Genomic DNA, 16,810 nt, shown 5'->3' with positions numbered 1-16,810 from the left:
GGGGGGCGTGGGGGGCGGGGGGCGGGAGCATCTGCCGGCCTCGGCTCTCGTTGTTGCTCGGGCCGCGGCGTTCCGGCGCCTGGACTCTGATCCTGGGCTGAGGAGGAGCTGGGAGCGTGCTCACCCGCCCTCTGGGGCTCACACGTTCGGGAAACGGGATTAGCGCACGCAGAGCGGGTGGGCTGCTTTTTATTTCGAGTCGTGAATTTAGCCCACGAGCTCTGGCCCCAGCGTGACACCTAAAAAGTTGAACTGGAAAGCAGAGTGTGTGCTCCGCCTGAGTCCGCTGGAAAGTCGGCGTCCAGTCCCCCACCTTCGTACTGCCTCCGGAGGTAGTTAATCTTGGCTCCCTTCTTCGGGACATTTACATGTGAAAACCTCTCTAAACCGGGAACAAAGCTGCCCGCCGCTTTCAAGTTTTCTAGTTGTATCGCAGATCATTCCAGGTCCTGATCTTGGAGTGTAGAGCCCACACATTTATTTATCAGAATCGAGGGGAGGGGGAGGAGGAACTTGACCAATCGAGGATTTACAGTGCAGTTACCGAAGATAAACTATCATCATGTGTTGAGTTGGATTTTTTCCCCCCTTTTCAAATGCTGAAGGTAAACCAACATGGGGGGGAGTCACACGTTCGAAGTATCTGATAGGGCGTTAAAAACTTGCTGCATCTCACCGTCAGATTTTGTAGCTTCACTTGTAAGAGGATTATGGTGCGGTAACTTTTCTTCTCATTTGCAGTGCCATGATATGGGACCCTCTAGTTACGCCCTAGTTAAGACCATTAGTCGCCTTACAAATTATTCTAGAAGTGACTTGTCTTCAGCTGATAGGTACATAAAATATCCAAACTAAACTAGTTGCACCTGGTATTGGACAGTGTCTTGCAAAAGTTCAGTAATGATGATTTTTAAAGTAACAAAAAAAGAATTCCTGAATTTTGATAGCTAGAGAGTTTGTTATATCTCCAGATAGTTGAGGGTTGGAAGTTGACTTTGTTTCCTGAAGGCAGAATTCATTGGAATGTTGGCTGTGTGAGGGCAGGGAGTTGTGTTCTCTTACCCCTCTCCTCCATAGTAAGTGCTCAGCAAATACCTGGTGAATGAGTATTTATACACATCCAGATTAGTTTTGTGGTATTTCCAGTATATTTCCATCCCAGAGTAAAACTTAACTTAGAATAGTTTTAGTGGTGATTTTTAATGAATGAAGAGAGGATTTTAAGTGTGTTCTTAACATCAAAATTATTTAATTCTGACTTAGGCATTATGAAGTTGATATCTATCACATTATTAATCAAAGTAACTTATGTTAATCCTGAAAAAGTGTTCAATAGGTTTTAAAGCAAAATTAGGAATGGTACGTTAACCTTTTAAAACATGCAGAATGAGAATTTTCTTATCATTGCTTGTTTTCCTCCTAAAGCTTTCTTTTCTGTTCCTAATCTTATTTTATGAACTGCAAACTGCATTATGTGAGGTGTATGTTGCCAGTTTCAACTCTCTTCTGCTAGATGAAAACTTTTTTTCTGGAGAAATTTGTTTGACTCTAAGATCCATCTTGTGCTTGCTTGATTTGTTGTGTGTCTGAACTGTTTCTCCTCATTCGTGAAATGTTATTTATTTGATCTGTTCCCTCTAACCTGGACTTCCCCTAAATCTAACCATTTCACAAACACTTGAGTGCCTGCTCAACTGCAAGACTGTCCTGAATGCTGTGAGACTACAGAGGGGCTCTGTCCCCCCAGGTCCTAATGGGGAACAGTAGATTTAGGCAAATAACATGAATATGTGATAGCTTCCTTTGAGGGCCTTTATGAAGTACTGTGGAATGGCCATAGGGGGTTAGTGAGAACTTGGAAAGAGAAGACGACATCAGTTTGGTATTTCAGAAGGTGTAGGAAACTGATTAGAGGGCAGCAGTGCTGAGAAAGAAGTTAGTAGTTTGACTCCAAGTCCCTGGGTGGTGCAAATGGTTAAGTGTTGGGCTACTAACCTAAAAGGTTGGTAGTTCAGACCCACTCAGAGGCACCTCGGAAGAAAGGCCTGGTGATCTGCTTCTAAAAAGTCACAGCCATGAAAACCCTACGGAGGGCAGTTCTACTTGGAAACACATGGAGTCGCCATGAGTCGGAATTAACTCTACAACAACTGGAAAGGAAAAGGTTGTTGGAAAGTAGAATGATAAAGCAATTTGAGACTTGACATTTACAGGTTTTATGTCTGTCTAATGTGTTTGCATTTCATTTTCAGGCTGTGGGTAAACAATGAAGGTTGGAGTAGTGGAGTGATAGAATCAAAGCTCTGCTTGATTTGTAGTGGTATGTTGGATGCGTTGTAGGAGGCAGAGATTTGGGGGAGATGGGCAGCTGGGGACTGAGGTAGGAAAGGCAGGTAGAACTTGGCAAGTCCATAGTAAGAATGGAAAAGAGAGAGAAGAATGTGGGCCAGCAGAATTCATGTACCGTGGCATCTGATAGGTTTAATAAGCTAGTTAGCCTGCACGTTCTAAGCGCTGGGAGGGTGGTAATGCCATTCACACAAGTCAAGCAGTCATCACAAGCATATTTAGTGGAGAAGAAAATGTGTTTGGTTTTTGAACAGGTTGAGTTTGAGTTATGTGTGGAACAGTCATGTGGAAATTTTTGGCAAGCAGTTGAGCATATAGGACTCAAACTTGGAAACAACCAAAAGATAGAGGAAGGCATCTGGGAGTCCTTCCCAGATGTACCCTGGAGAAAATTGAGAGTGAAGAGAAAAGACAGTAATCATTAATAAACACCTGTGGTGTATCATATCTCATTTAATATTTCCTGCATAGACATCCATTTATAGATGAGGAAACTGATTCTCAAAGAAGTTAAATAACAGTTCACCCTAGGGCATACTGCTAGCTAATGGTAGAGCTGGGATTTGAATGTGGGTCTCTCCAATTTAATTGCTGCCTAAAGATCATTTGTAATACCAGGGGAGTGTCTAAAGGTTAAATACTTTTTTTTAAAGGCCACTGAAGTTCTTGAGGGTGATGAATCTGAAGTTTAGGATTGAATGGTGATCGGAGATGAGGAAATTAGAGGTAGCAAATGAAAAGTGGTCTTTTGAGGAGGTTGGTAAGGAGGGATTAGAAGGGAAAGTTGCTTCAAGGATGAACAGAAGGAAGAACAGTGTGGTAGGAACTGATGCTAGGCAGTGAGTGTATGTTTAGATGGTATATATAAGGTCTCAGAGTTACTGGTTAGTATTGAGACTCTGGTCTCTGTTAGTGAGGGTAGAGGCTTGGACATGTGGGTGGTGGGAAGGGTGGGGAAGAAAAGCATAGTTAAAAGTTCCAAGAGAGGTTGGTTAACTTGGAGCAAAATTGAGGCTATGCGGAAAGGTACAGAAGAGTAGTTGAAAGAAAAAGTATAAGATACAGAAGGGAAGGTAGATAAAAGTGAGGTTATTAAAGATACCCATTCAACAAGTATATGGAGGACTTTAGGCAAGACATTTAAAAGGTAGAAAGATGAGTGAAAAAGAATCAGTGATCAATTATGGCCCGTACTCAGTTGTGTTCTGTGTTGAATATATACACCTCAAGTATGAAGACTTTGGTACTTTGTAAGTGTTCAGTGAATAAAGGTTATACATTGGATTTTTTAAAGCCTGTTGATTGCATTTTTAGCATTTAATCAATCTTTCGTTAAAAAAGAATATTTTGTACCCTCCTTTCTTTGCAGCATCTACAAATTTAAGATGTTTAAAGTACAAAAAATGCAGAGAAAATATAACCACATCAAATATTCTGTTTTGATAAACATCAGTGGTATATGCCTTTTTTTTGCTCAGACATTATTAATACCATGTATTAAGATTTATTCTTAACTGCTGTGTAGTAGCTGGTTCCTCAGCTGATGAACATTTAAGTGTCTTAATTTTTTGCTGTCAGACTGCAGTGAACTTTCTCAAACATGTTCCCTTGTGTACATATGTAAGAGGGCTAGCTGTTTAGGGCGGCTCTTCTCAGACTTTCAGTCGTAGACCCCTTTATACTCTTGAAAGATAAGGACCACAGAGAGCTTTTGTATGTACGGGTTATATCTATTGATGGTGACCATATCAGAAATTAAGACTGAGAAATGTATTGATTTCTTAAAAAGAATAACCATAACCCCCATTACATAACATAAATAACATTTTTATAAAAAGTAACTTTTCCAGAATACAAAAACAATTAATGAGAAGATTGGCATTGTTCTACATGTTTGCATATGTCCTTTAAACTTTTATTTAGTGAAAGCTGGATCTTCGTATCTGCTTCATTCAGTCTCTTGATAACACATGTCAGGTAGGCTATGGAAGAACATTGCTGTCCACTTGGGAGGAAGTGAGTTAACAGGACAAAACCTGTCTTAGTGTTTATATGAAAACAGTTTTGATATCACATACCACTGAAACAGACTGAGGGGCAGTCAGGTTCTCAGGCCACTGAGAACTACAGCACTAGGACCCAGGAAGCTGAGGTGGGGTATGTGAGATGATATTTTGAAGTGCAAGAAAAAAATAACAGTACCTTTATCATTTTTATCTTTAAAATTAGACCGAAATGAAGCTTTGTGAATACTTAATATATGAAGTGACATTGGTACACTCATCCGGTTAGGCTGTCATTCTTGAACCACCATGTTATCCTGAAGGAAGAAAGGAGTGCCACACCTCAGTTGGAGCTTGCTACCCTTTCCTATTCCCACTGGAAAGGGTTCTGTATGACTATTGTATGTTTTACTTACTGATTAGGCCTAATTGTCTTTCAAATCTAGATCATGTGATGAAGCTGCTTTGTTAAGTTACTTATTTTTTTTTTAACCTGTAATATTAATTTTTTGATGTTTTCAGTTGTTCCCTTCTCTAAGAGGTCTATCTAAAGAAATGGACAAAGGGTTGAAACAAAGTTCTCACTGTGTGAAGAGATGTGGAAGACCAGATCAAGAATGGAAGTAAAACTGGATTTCTCATTTAACTGTAGTATGCTCTTATCTCAGGAGTTTTCGATATTAAAGTTTTCTTCCTCTACTCTTTCTTGGCTCTCAGGGAATTGTGACTCTGACAGCAGCAGAGCTCTGGTGTGACTAGAGTACAGCTAGCTCCTCAGAGTTTTCTCTAGCAGCGTTTATATCTCTGATGTTCTTGTTGGACATATCTTCCGCCTTAGGCTATAGTTTTATTTAGTATTCTGTTTCAGGGGGTAAAAATTACATGGACACTGGTAAGGAACTGATTCAGAGAAAAATCGGAATAATGAAAAAGTTTATAAATCTTGTAAAATAGAATTTAAGATAAAACTGTACCTAATACCTAATAGAAAGTTGGCAGAACGGTAGGGTCTTTTTTTTTTTTTTTTTTTTTAACCAGATATAAATTGTAGGTTGTTTTTCTCTGCCATGGAACTCAAGTGAATATAATTTTCTTTAGCATTCCGGGTAACTTTTCTGTGGTTGCACACATTCAAATCTCATTTTAAATATATCTTGGGATCAAGATGGGAAAAAAACTCTTAATAAATGATGAGCCTTTAGTATTATTTGTAACATACTGAGATAAATAAGCCTAACCCTTTTAAGCCTACTTCAGAGCAACAGCATACAACTTTAATGATAAGCTTAAAAAAAAAAAACTACACTGTTATCAGGTGTATAGAGAAAAGCCACTTACCTATTAACAATTCACATTTTTGTAACATTGGTTGTTTAATTAGTTGTTGCTAGTTCTGTTCCTGTCAAACCACAGAAAACAAAAAGATAATAGTTAAATTTGTATTAGGCATAGACTTATCGAGATACGTTCAGAGTTTCGACTAGGAGAGAGGTCTCTACATTTCTGTGTTAATAGTAGGTGTAATTAACATTGTACTAAGGAGCCCTGGAGGCGCAGTGGTTAAGTGATTGGCTGCTAACTAAAGGGGCAGCAGTTCAAACCCACCAGCTGCTCCTCAGAAGAAAGATGTGATAGTCTGCTTCTGTAAAGGTGACAGCCTTGGAAACTCTATGGGACAGTTCTACTCTGTCCTGTAGGGTCACTGTGAGTCGGAATTGACTTGATGGCAACAGGTTTTAATATTGTACTGTCACGGTGTTTTTTTGTTTTTGTTTTTGTTTTTTTTTTGAGAACTAGAAGAGATTTACAAACTGTTACAATTTCTTACACCCTGATTGCCCTTGTCCTGTTGAATATTTTTATGGTGTATACATTACATCTTACTGTTTCAAATTTAGAGCTCTTTATTGGTGCCGGTGAAGACATAATGGAACACATAGAAACTTTGGTATTCAAGTGACTAGTGTTTGGTAACCAAAACATCGGCAGTTTAAGTCCACCAGCTGCTTCTTGGAAACCCTGTGGGGCAGTTCTCTTCTGTCCTGTAGGGTCTCTGTGAGTTGGAATTGACTCGACGGCAACAGGTTTTGGTTTATCAGCAGGAAAATCAGTGTAACTCACTAGTGGGATTAGGTTCTGAAACCCGGGTTTTGACTTAAAGATAGGAAGGCATTCCAAGTACTTCTTGAAAGTTATAATTTGTGTTTAGATAATTGGTGATTTGGGGTATAAATCCATGTGGGTCAGTAATCTCAGTTGGAAGAGACCACTGTAGAGCAGTGCTGTAACTAGCATGTTTGACACCCAAAGCAGATTGATTTTTTTTTTTAAACACACTCCCCTACAACGGATTATTTTCAGAAATAATCATGAAATGAGACATAATAAAAATGACCAGAAGGGGAACGTAAACACACACATAACAATCGTGAAGATGGTGCAGGACCCAGCAGAGTTGTGTTCTGTTTACACAGGGTTGTTATGAGTCAGAGCCAGCTCTGTGGCAATTAATGACAGTGATACACACTTTATATATGCTTATTTATGTATATATTTATGTTATTCACGTAGGTAACTATATATGTGCTAGTGACAATAGAATAAATAGTTCAGTGAAGAAAAGTAGTGGGTTAATACTTTAAATTGCATTAATTTTTTTTTTTGAAAAAGGAGAAATGTATCTGCATACTGGTCTGTCATAATAATAATAGTATTCCAGTGTCTTTCCAAACCTTCTGCAGATTTGTCAGTGACTGTCAAAATCGATCTTCACTTACTTGTCTTGTTTAGTAGACAAATAGAGCCAGATTTATCAACCTGTCACCAACTTATTAATTTTAGTCACAATACGTCTTACCTGAAGCAACAGAAATAGGAAAAGTGTTAAACATAAGGGTATGTTTGGCAGAGATTTATAAAAATCTTATTTCACAATAAATTTTGGAAATCACAATACTGTCTGTGTCTTTTTTCAGCATTGATTCCAAGGACTTGCAAATGTCTCCTCAGTCAAAAAATTTCTTTAAAAAGTTTTTACCAGAAAGTTCAATATAAATTTCTATTACATTTGGTAAACACTTGAAATTCTATGTAAATGTCCATTTCATTGCATTTTGTTGCTTAGTTAATGGCTTTCTCCATAATTTTTGTTCATAGATATTTAATTTTAAAGCTTGCGTTTCACTATTCGTTTGTTCGAGGCTGATTCTGGCTGTTTGCAGATACCTTTGTGTATGATTAACCTCATCTAAAGCTTCATTCCTGGGAGAGTGGGGCGGATTTAGGAAAGAAAAGTTGACACAACTCTCATGTTTTGAGTGTGCTGCTTCAATACCAAACCAAAAAACCCACTGCCATCTAGTTAATTCCAACTCCTAGCGACCCTGTACGCCAGAGTAGAACTGCCCCACAGGGTTTCCAAGGCTGTATATCTTTTTACAGAAGCAGACTGCCACATCATTCTCCCATGGAGCAACTGGCGGGTTTGAACCGCCGACCTTTCGATTAGCAGTGAGGGCTTAACCACGGTGCCACCAGGGCTCCTTCCCTTAAGCACAGGAATATATGTATATATACCACGGAACTTATTCTCTGAAAAACAATTACAGCAAATTTGCATGTGGTGGCTGCTCACCATGTAACTGGGGAGTTTCTGAGTGAATTTCCATATAGACTAGATTGTTTATTAAACGATATGTAATACAGATAGGAAGGAACCCTGGTGGTGCAGTGGTTAAGTGTTCAACCGTTAACTGAAAAATTGGCAGTTCGAACCCCAGCCACTCCACAGAAGAAAGATGTGGCAGTCTGCTTCCATAAAGATTATAGCCTTGGAAAACCCCATGGGGCAGATCTACTTTATCCTATAGGGTTGCTATGAGTCAGAATCAACTCAACAGCAGTGAGCTTGGATTTTTTTGGTTAATAAAGATGTGCAGATTTAACACATTTATATTAACACTCAACAGTAACTACATCAATTGTTGAAAATATAAACTGGCTTTCAGTCAGTTTTATTATTGTATTTGGAGAACTTCGCCTACTTATTACCTGCATCTGTGTAGACTGTACCCATTGCTCCGCTCTAGGTATACTGTTGCCTTAGAGATCCATTGGTGACGAACCCCATACTCTGTAAATCTCCCTCTGCAGCAGCCCCAGTATATCGTTAGGCACTTTAGCCAAGGATTCCCCTTTATGTCCTCCTTTTGACTTTGTACATCAGTGCTAAGTTTTAGCTAAAGAGTTAGAGATAACCTGCTAGGGAAGCCTACAACGTGGACATTTACTGTCATGGGCCTTTTAAGAATTTAGGGAACAGGTACATATTCTTGAAACTTTAATGATAGTGAGTTACCTAGTTCACCTTAATTCAAAGATACTGAACGATAAATCCTTTTAAAGAGGATAGCCAAGTTTGGGGTTCAGTTGGAGATACATCCGAATCTTTAAAAAGGCCTTTTACCATGGTCTAATAAGTATATTTCATAAAGTTAATGTAAATTTTCTAAAGTTGGGTTCTTTAAATATGAAATGTCCAGAATAGGCAAATTCATAGAGGAAGTTGATTATTGGGTGAGGGGAGCAGGTGGAGAGGAATGGGGAGTTACTGCTAATAGGTCTGTTGGATGTGATACATATGATAAAAATGTTCTAAAATTAAATCGTGGTGATGGTTGCATATCTGTGAATATACTAAATACCGCTGAGTTGTATACTTTAAACAGTTGAATTTTATGGTATAGTAAAACCTGTAAAAGCCGAAACCTGTGTAAGACAGAAAATTAACATATTTTCCACTAAAACAAGCAATAGAAAAGTGGTAAGACTGCGTCCTGTCAAAGGTGGAAAACTCGCGAGACCTTGAAAAACAAGGCAGCCCCATCGGGTCCACTCTCACAGGTTCACTGTATATGGGTTATGTCTCAGTAAATCTGTTAAATTAAAAAACAGAAAAATGTTACATTTTGACACACCGTTTTCATTGCTTTATTGCTTAATCTGATTTTCTGTCAAGTTTAAAACTCTAGTAGCTGTTGAGTGGTTTTGTAAATTATTTTGTTGATCTTGAATCCTAAATTTGTTCAAAGGATATATTTAGTTTTACCTGTTATTTTAAGAAGTAATCTGAGGCGGAGGGGAGTGTTCAAGTAGGACAGATTACTCAATAAGTAAGGTACGCACGGGCTTACTTGTGCTTATTTGTTAATCCGTAGTGCACAGTTTCACGTTTTTCACCAAATGAAAGAAATTGTAAAGGTAAGGAAACCAAAAAAGTGGCGTGAATTGTCCGAGGTCAGATGGTGTTGAAGTGGCATTTCTGAGATTTAACTCAAGCTCTGTAAAAGCCCCATCCTGCAGCCTCACGTGGCTGCTCTGAGGTTTTTTGAGCAGCTAATCCATGTCTGCTGCATCGTTTATGGGGGAGGGACCTCACTAACAACCTTTGTACTTGTGAAGCATAGTGGCAAGTGCACTATCAAAACTGCACTGTTTGAAGAATTTGTCAAAGAAAAGAGTAACGAAAATTTATTAAGTTTTTAAGTCATTCGGAGTAATGTAGTAGATACAATCAACATTTTTATTTCCTCTTTTGACGTCTAGGAGGAAATATTCACAAAAAAATGTTTTATAGTTAACCTTTAGGGGATACAGAGGTTACCAGTGAGGCATAACAAAGTCATTTTGAAATCTGGCATCTGTGTTAGTAAAGTACACCAACGGCATGCATAAACATCTGGGATCTCCTTAAAATCACCGTATTAATTGAGCAAGTGAAAAGGAAGGCTGATGGGAGTTCACTGAGCCAAAATGGAGGTAAGGCGTGGAAAATGACCTGTCGTGGAACTGAATGGGTTAAAAACTGGTGAGGGACGCGCCCTTGGTTCTAGAATTGAAAAGTTTGAGTGAAGAATAGACTCTTGGAAATTGTAGGGGGAAATGTTCTTAAATGCAGCATACGTAAGGGCATACTTTATAGGGTAAGTCATCAGAAATTAACTACTTAGGAGATTAGTGCTGCCAGCAGCAAATGGTAACAGAATTAGGGCTTGGTGATGAAATTAAAGCATGGGAAAAAATGAAGACGAAGTTTAATTCTCTTACTATTCACTAAAAACACCGTTTACAATATTTCTTAATTTTCTTAATGCACAAAGAAATGTAAGTAGCTAACCCAAAAATGGTTTCATCGTTCAGTCTCAGGAGTACACGTTAGCCACTTACGTATGCATCTTGTGAAAATGTGACTGGAGATCCTGGAATTAGGAGAAGAAAAGTTGGCGAGTTTGTGGGGGAATGGTACGGTAAATTCAGGAGGAAGAAAATGTGGACTTTTTTAACCCACTGAACTTCAGAATATTATGTACAACTTTGTTACTTGTGAAGAAGACCTGGTTTGGAATCTTCAAAGTCTGAAGAGTGAAATTTATGGAGAAATAAGTGAACTATTTTTCTGTTTGTAATGTTTAAGTTGAACTAAAGACCTTGCTTCATACAAGCAGGGAAGCAGTACCGTTTCTTTTTGCTGTCTCTTTGTTTCAACAAGCCTTAGTATTGGCTCCACCTTAGGAATATTTCGTATTGATGACAGACCTGCCTTGTCTCCATACCTTCCTTTAAGTGGAAAAGTAGTTAAATGTTTTGGTTTCAAAGGGTTTGATTCTGTGGAAAGTAAATTGAATTTACATGGGAATATATTAGTAATTGAAGAAGTACTTTCTTTAATGGCCAGGTGTCTGTCAACAGAAATATATATTTAAAACAGTGATTTCCCAAATTTGGACATTGTATTTACAACGACTTCAGTTACCGTAAAGGTTTAAAGAAAAAAATTAAGTTTGTTTTTAAAATGTGTTTTAATATTTTTGAAAAGTTTTATCAGATTTGCAAGTAATTTAAGCACAATAACTATTAACTTCAGAGACAAAATTTATTAGTGGAGAAGTCATATCTGGTAGTGATTATGTGTAAGCGTATTTTATCACTTAATTATATTTATATTCAAAAGTTGGAGAAAGATGCACTTTTTCATTTCAAATGTACACAAAGTTGTTAATTTTTTAAATTATGGAATTTTGATTTTTTTCATTTTAAAATTAATTCAGATGGTTGTTGTTAGATACCAGATCAACTCATAGCGACCCAGTGTGACAGTGTAGATCTGCCCCATAGAGTTTTCTTGGCTGTAATCTTTATGGAGGAGGCCTGGTGGCACAGTGGTTGAGCACTCAGCTGCTAACCGAAAGGTTACAGGTTTGAACCCATCCAGGGGCTCCATAGCAGAAAGACCTGGCAGTCTGCTCCTGTAGAGATTACCTGGAGCAACAGGAAAAAGGAGAGTTGGAAATAGGAGGAGGAAATGGAATGCGTGGCTAATTTCCTCTGCGAACAACTGCCTCCTTTGCCACGAGACCAGAAGAACCGATGGCGCCTGGCTACCGTTACTGAATGTTTTGATCAGGATTCTGTAGAGGAATCCTGATCAAAGGGGGGTGGGGGGGATGTAGAACAGAGTTTGAAGTTCTCATGGAATCCAGTCTTTCTGAAGCTGTTGAAGCTGGATGAACCTCTGAAACTGTTGCTGAGATAATCTTTAAACCTTAAACCAAAAATACCTCCTGAGGTCTTCTTTAAACCAAACAATAGTTTAGCGTAGGTAGTAGAGAATGTCTGCTGTGAGCATTGTGCTCTTTTCAAAGAACTGTCTATATGGGATCAAATTGACAACAGCAACTTGAAAGATTAGGTAGGAAGCTTAGGGGGCAGTGAGATTATATTAATGAGGAGGAAAAATTCGGAAAAGGATGAGAATAGTTGCACAACTTAGAGAATGTAATCCGTGTCACAGAACTGTACATGTAGAAATTGTTGAATTGGTGTATGTTCCGTTGTGTATATTTTCAACAAAAACAACAAAATAAATTATTTTTAAAAAGAAAAAGATCCCCGACTCTCTGTTAGCCAAAATTAAAACCATTCCCGAAACCAACTCTTCAGACAGGTCAGACTGGACTGTGGGACATAAAAGGATACTTGTCAAGAGTGTGCTTCACAGCTCAAGTAGATATGAGTCTAAATGAGCATCTCCTGTCCAGAGGCAAAATGGAGAGGCAGAAAGGGACAGGAGCTGGTTGAATGGACACGGGAAGTCGGGTGGAAAGGAGGAGTGTGCTGTCACAGTATGGGGAGTGCAACTAGGGTCACATAGCAGCGTGTGTATAAAGTTTTATATGAGAAACTAACTTGAACTGTAAACTTTCATTTAAAGCGCAAGAAAAGAAAAATCCCCCAAACCACCTGAAGGGGAAGGACCCATTAGGTCTCATCAGTAGTTTGAGTGTCCTTTATGCTTTATGCTAATCTACACTCACGCTGGCTAAAGAATTGAGTGTCATTGTTTTAGTTTGTATTTCTTTGATTACTGGTAAGATGGAACTTTTTTTTCCTATATTTATTAATTAGCCATTGGCATTTCCTTTGTTAATTGAGTTGCTTTCCTTTGGAGAAAGATGTGGCAGTCTGCTTCCTTAAAGATTTACAGCCTTGGAAACCCTGCGGGGCAGTTCTACTCTGACCTAGAGGGTCACTATGAGTGGGAACCAACTCAGTGACAGTGGGTTTGTTTGGTTTTTTTTTTTTGGTACCTTTTTGAAATTTCACTAATTGTGTCTCCCATTCTTTGTGTTACTGATTAACTCCTATGGTATTCTGCTTACAGATAGAATGGTGTGGTGGTACTTGTTTAACGTGTGATTGGCTTGCCCTGCCCCCTCACCACCCCCTTCCCCCAATCACATTAAATTTCCCAGTAATAAGAAAGTATTGGCCCAGGCAAATCTTTGGAAAATTGTATATTAAAGGCATACAATAAAATGCCAGGTAATAAGAGACTGTAAACTGCCCCATACCTGTTAGTTCTGGCAATAAGTTTTTTATGCAATAGTTGTCTTCAGACTGTGGTCACATGGACAAAGCATCTTTACAGAAAGAGATGATTTTAAAATATTTTTTTCCTGATTATCTTTTGTTAAGAAATTTAGTGTGGTCTTTTATAATAAGGTGTCTGTGTTACTCATAAACGTTAGTGTATCTGATATATTGAGTCATGAATGAAAGGGGGAAAGACTAGAAGTAACTCTTTTATATTTAATCACCGAGGAAGGGAGATTTGAGAACCAGCCTGTGACTGCCTGTATGTGTTTCTTTTTGGACACATTCATATTTTTTCTCTAAATCTTTGTAATTCAGTATTAATAACAGCTTAAGGGAAAATTACTCTGTCATCTTGGAAGTCATAATAGCAAAGGGAAGACTATTGGATGTAATCAGCATAGTCCATTATAAAGTGAATTAAGGACACCAAAGTTTTAAAAGCTTTAGGGAAGAGAGAAGTAGGAGTAAGTATCCCATTGAGAGAAATTCTGAAAAGAAATAATGCTTGAGAGATTTAAGGTTTAAAAAATTACTTAGACTAGTGTATATCCTTCTAGTTCTTTTCACTGCCTCAACATCTCAATTTCAAAAAGTAGGAAAAAGCATATTCTAGAAATTGTAGACTCATATGCCAGTAACTTAGATCTCTGCCAGTTCTGTTAGTTTGTTTTATGAGTTTCTAGAAATTGCTAGATCACTAGGAGCCAGAACTGATTCAGTAACAATTTACAGCAGACTAAATACAACTTTTTTCTTTTGTAAAGTGTGTTATGTCTAGTGGCGGTTATAAATCAAATATTTCAGAAGGTTATTTGACATGGTTGTATCATGAATAAATTAGAAAGATAGAGGCAGGATGAGAGAATTGTTAACTGGATTTTAGGTGACTGTCAGTTTTCAAAGAATATCAATGATTCATCATCCTGAAGTGGGTCCTGTTGTTTAATTTGTGTAAACCATTGACTTGGAGGAGGGCTGCAAAGCGGGTTTATGACATTTACAAACTGATTGGAATAGCTGCAACATCAAGTAGATGATTTCAGAACTCCTTAAACAGATTGAAAGGACTGTCTGGAAGCAACGTAAAGTCTGCTTAACAATGACTGAAGCACTGTTTTTTTTTTAAGGTAATAAAGCTGTGGTTGGCTGAGTGATGACCTTCCTAAAGGTGTCCATGTTCTATTTCCTAGAACCCATGTATATGTTACCTTACACGGCCTAAGTGTCTTTGCAGATGGGATTAAATTTAAGGATCTTGAGATGGGTTAGTTCTTGTGGATCATCCAGGGTGGGCCAGTGTCCTCACAGTACTTCTTGTAAGGGAGGGTGAGAGTCACACGAGTCACACGCTGTGATGACGGAAGCAGAAGTCAGAGAAGATGCCCCCCTGCTGACTTTGAAGATGGAGGGAGGAGCCTCGAGCTAAGGAATGTAGGCGCCCTCTAGCAGCTGGAAAAAGGCAGGGATGGATTCACCTTGATTCTCCAGAAGGAATGCAGCCCTGCCAACACCTTGATTTTAGACCAGTGAGACTTCGTTCTCCAAAGCTGTAAGGTAATAAGTTTGTGCTTTAAGCTACTAAGTTTGTGATGATTTGTTGTAGCAGCAGTAGGAAACTAATACAAAATCTAATTCAGTATTAGATTCTATGAACATAGGAATCTGTCTGGACCCTGTCTAGGGGTATCATACTTAAAAGGAATCTAATAGCAAGACTAAGTAGAGCAGTCAGATCTAGAAACCGTATCATTTGTCTAAGTTGGAGGAGAAAAGGGTGAAACGTGGTAGTTATCCTCAAATATTCAAAGTTACCATATGGGAAGAATCACTATTGTTCTGTGCTCCAGAGGCAGAATTAGAAGAGGAAAGTGTCAGAAGGCAGATTTCGGCTCAGTGCAAAGAAGGCTGCCAAAACCATTAGAGCTGATGAATTATAAGTTTATTAAGCCCACATTACTAGATGGAATTTGCTAGATACACTGCGTAGAAGGGGTGCAGAATTTGGTGCCAGTATTGGATTGGGTGCTACGATTCCATGCAGCATTTGAATAGTTGGTGCAACACAGAGAAGATACTGGTAACCTATAACAAAAAGTTAAACCTGGGTGTGCGTGTGTGTAGAGATACCCAGGGCACTGTAGAGATCTGCTGAGCACTTAGGTGTCAGGTGCTCTTCATCCTAACAACCTTATGAGAGGAGGTGAGTGCTATTCCTGTTTTTCAGATTTAAAAAATCCTTGAAGTTTAGAAGGATGTAAACTTGTCAAGAGTTACACCATTAGTAAATAGCAGACTGCCGTGTTACTTTGACTCTCAAGACTCTTCTCTTAAACACTACACTGTATTCCTTCCATAGAACACTATGCTGTATTCCCTCCATGGAACAGCTAACCCCAAACACTATGAATTCTACAGGTGTCACAGGCCAAGACCCCAAATATCCTAGTTCGTTCTTCCCTTGAAACTGCTGATACAAGGGATCGTAATGAAAGATTGCTGGTAATTTTTGGAGTACTTCACATCTCAGGCTTCTGTGTGTCATGCAGCAGGACAGAGGTCATGTTCAGACTTTATCATGGTCCTTCAGCTAGTGACAGGAAAGACAAACTCGTGTCTGCTGCTGGCGAATATCATGCTTTTCCTACTGTACTCTGCCTTCTACAAGGGGCTTGTACCTTTTTGGGAGGAGGACTTTGTGGCTTTCTTTGGCTGCAGATTACATTAATTGTGAATACGTACCGTAATGGAGGGAGGGAGTGCTGTACTTAATGATGTTTATTGAATATTTGCCCTGTGCCAGGTGGTACGCCAGTCATTTTATGTCCATAAGAAATGTATTAGTGGTTTGAAGGCATTTACACATTACTGAAAGGTGACTAGCAGTCAGCTTGGGCCTTGTTTTCCTCGTTTCTAAAACAGTGATGTTTCTGTGGGTCATTAGCTTTCCTGTTTTTTTTTTTTTTTTTTTACTACGGCCCACACAGTAAGGATTGCATTTTACATGAGACTGAGGTGCTTGTGCTTACATACCCACACACAAAACTGAGAAGATTCGCAAAACAGCACTTAGCCTTACTGTGTACAGTACTGTTTTATTTTTCATTCTCTTCCACTAATGAAAAGTTTTGTCACTACCATTAAGCTCATTTTTACTATCTACTGATGTGTCTCACCCCACAGTTTGAAAAACACTGCTTGCTGTAGATTATCTCCAGGATTCTTACTCTGTATTGCACGAAGTGCTTTCATGTGAATTGTTTCATTCTTAAAATTTCCTTAAATAAGTAGGGGCTGTTACCCCCAATAATATCATTAATATCCCACACAAGTAGAATTTTGCCGAAGATCATTCAAAAGCAGCTGCAGCAGTACATCAACAGAGAACTGCCAGAAATTCAAGCAGCATTCAGAAAAGAATGTAGAACGAAGGATATCATTGCTGATGTCAGATGGATCTTGGCTGAAAGCAGAGAATACCAGAAGTTTACCTGTGTTTTATTGACTGTCCAAAGGCATTCAACTGT

The 16,810-nt window shown here is 38.7% G+C and overlaps 1 protein-coding gene across 1 annotated transcript in view; it reads left to right on the top strand.

Annotated features, from left to right (window-relative positions):
* The first annotated feature begins 19 nt into the window (after positions 1–19).
* Positions 20–16,810, top strand: part of SCAF4 (SR-related CTD associated factor 4) — a 64,470-nt gene continuing 47,679 nt past the window's right edge. The window contains exons 1-2 of the mRNA XM_004386967.3: positions 20–4,753; positions 4,875–4,975. Coding sequence (XP_004387024.2) covers positions 4,949–4,975 — 27 coding nt within the window. The 5' untranslated portion in view covers positions 20–4,753; positions 4,875–4,948. The remainder of the gene's footprint in view (positions 4,754–4,874; positions 4,976–16,810) is intronic.

Source organism: Trichechus manatus, unplaced genomic scaffold (assembly GCF_000243295.1).
Source record: "Trichechus manatus latirostris isolate Lorelei unplaced genomic scaffold, TriManLat1.0 scaffold00177, whole genome shotgun sequence".
Lineage (NCBI taxonomy): Eukaryota > Metazoa > Chordata > Mammalia > Sirenia > Trichechidae > Trichechus > Trichechus manatus.
The sequence above is the reverse complement of the archived record's forward strand: the minus strand, read 5'-3'. Positions and strand labels throughout refer to the sequence as shown.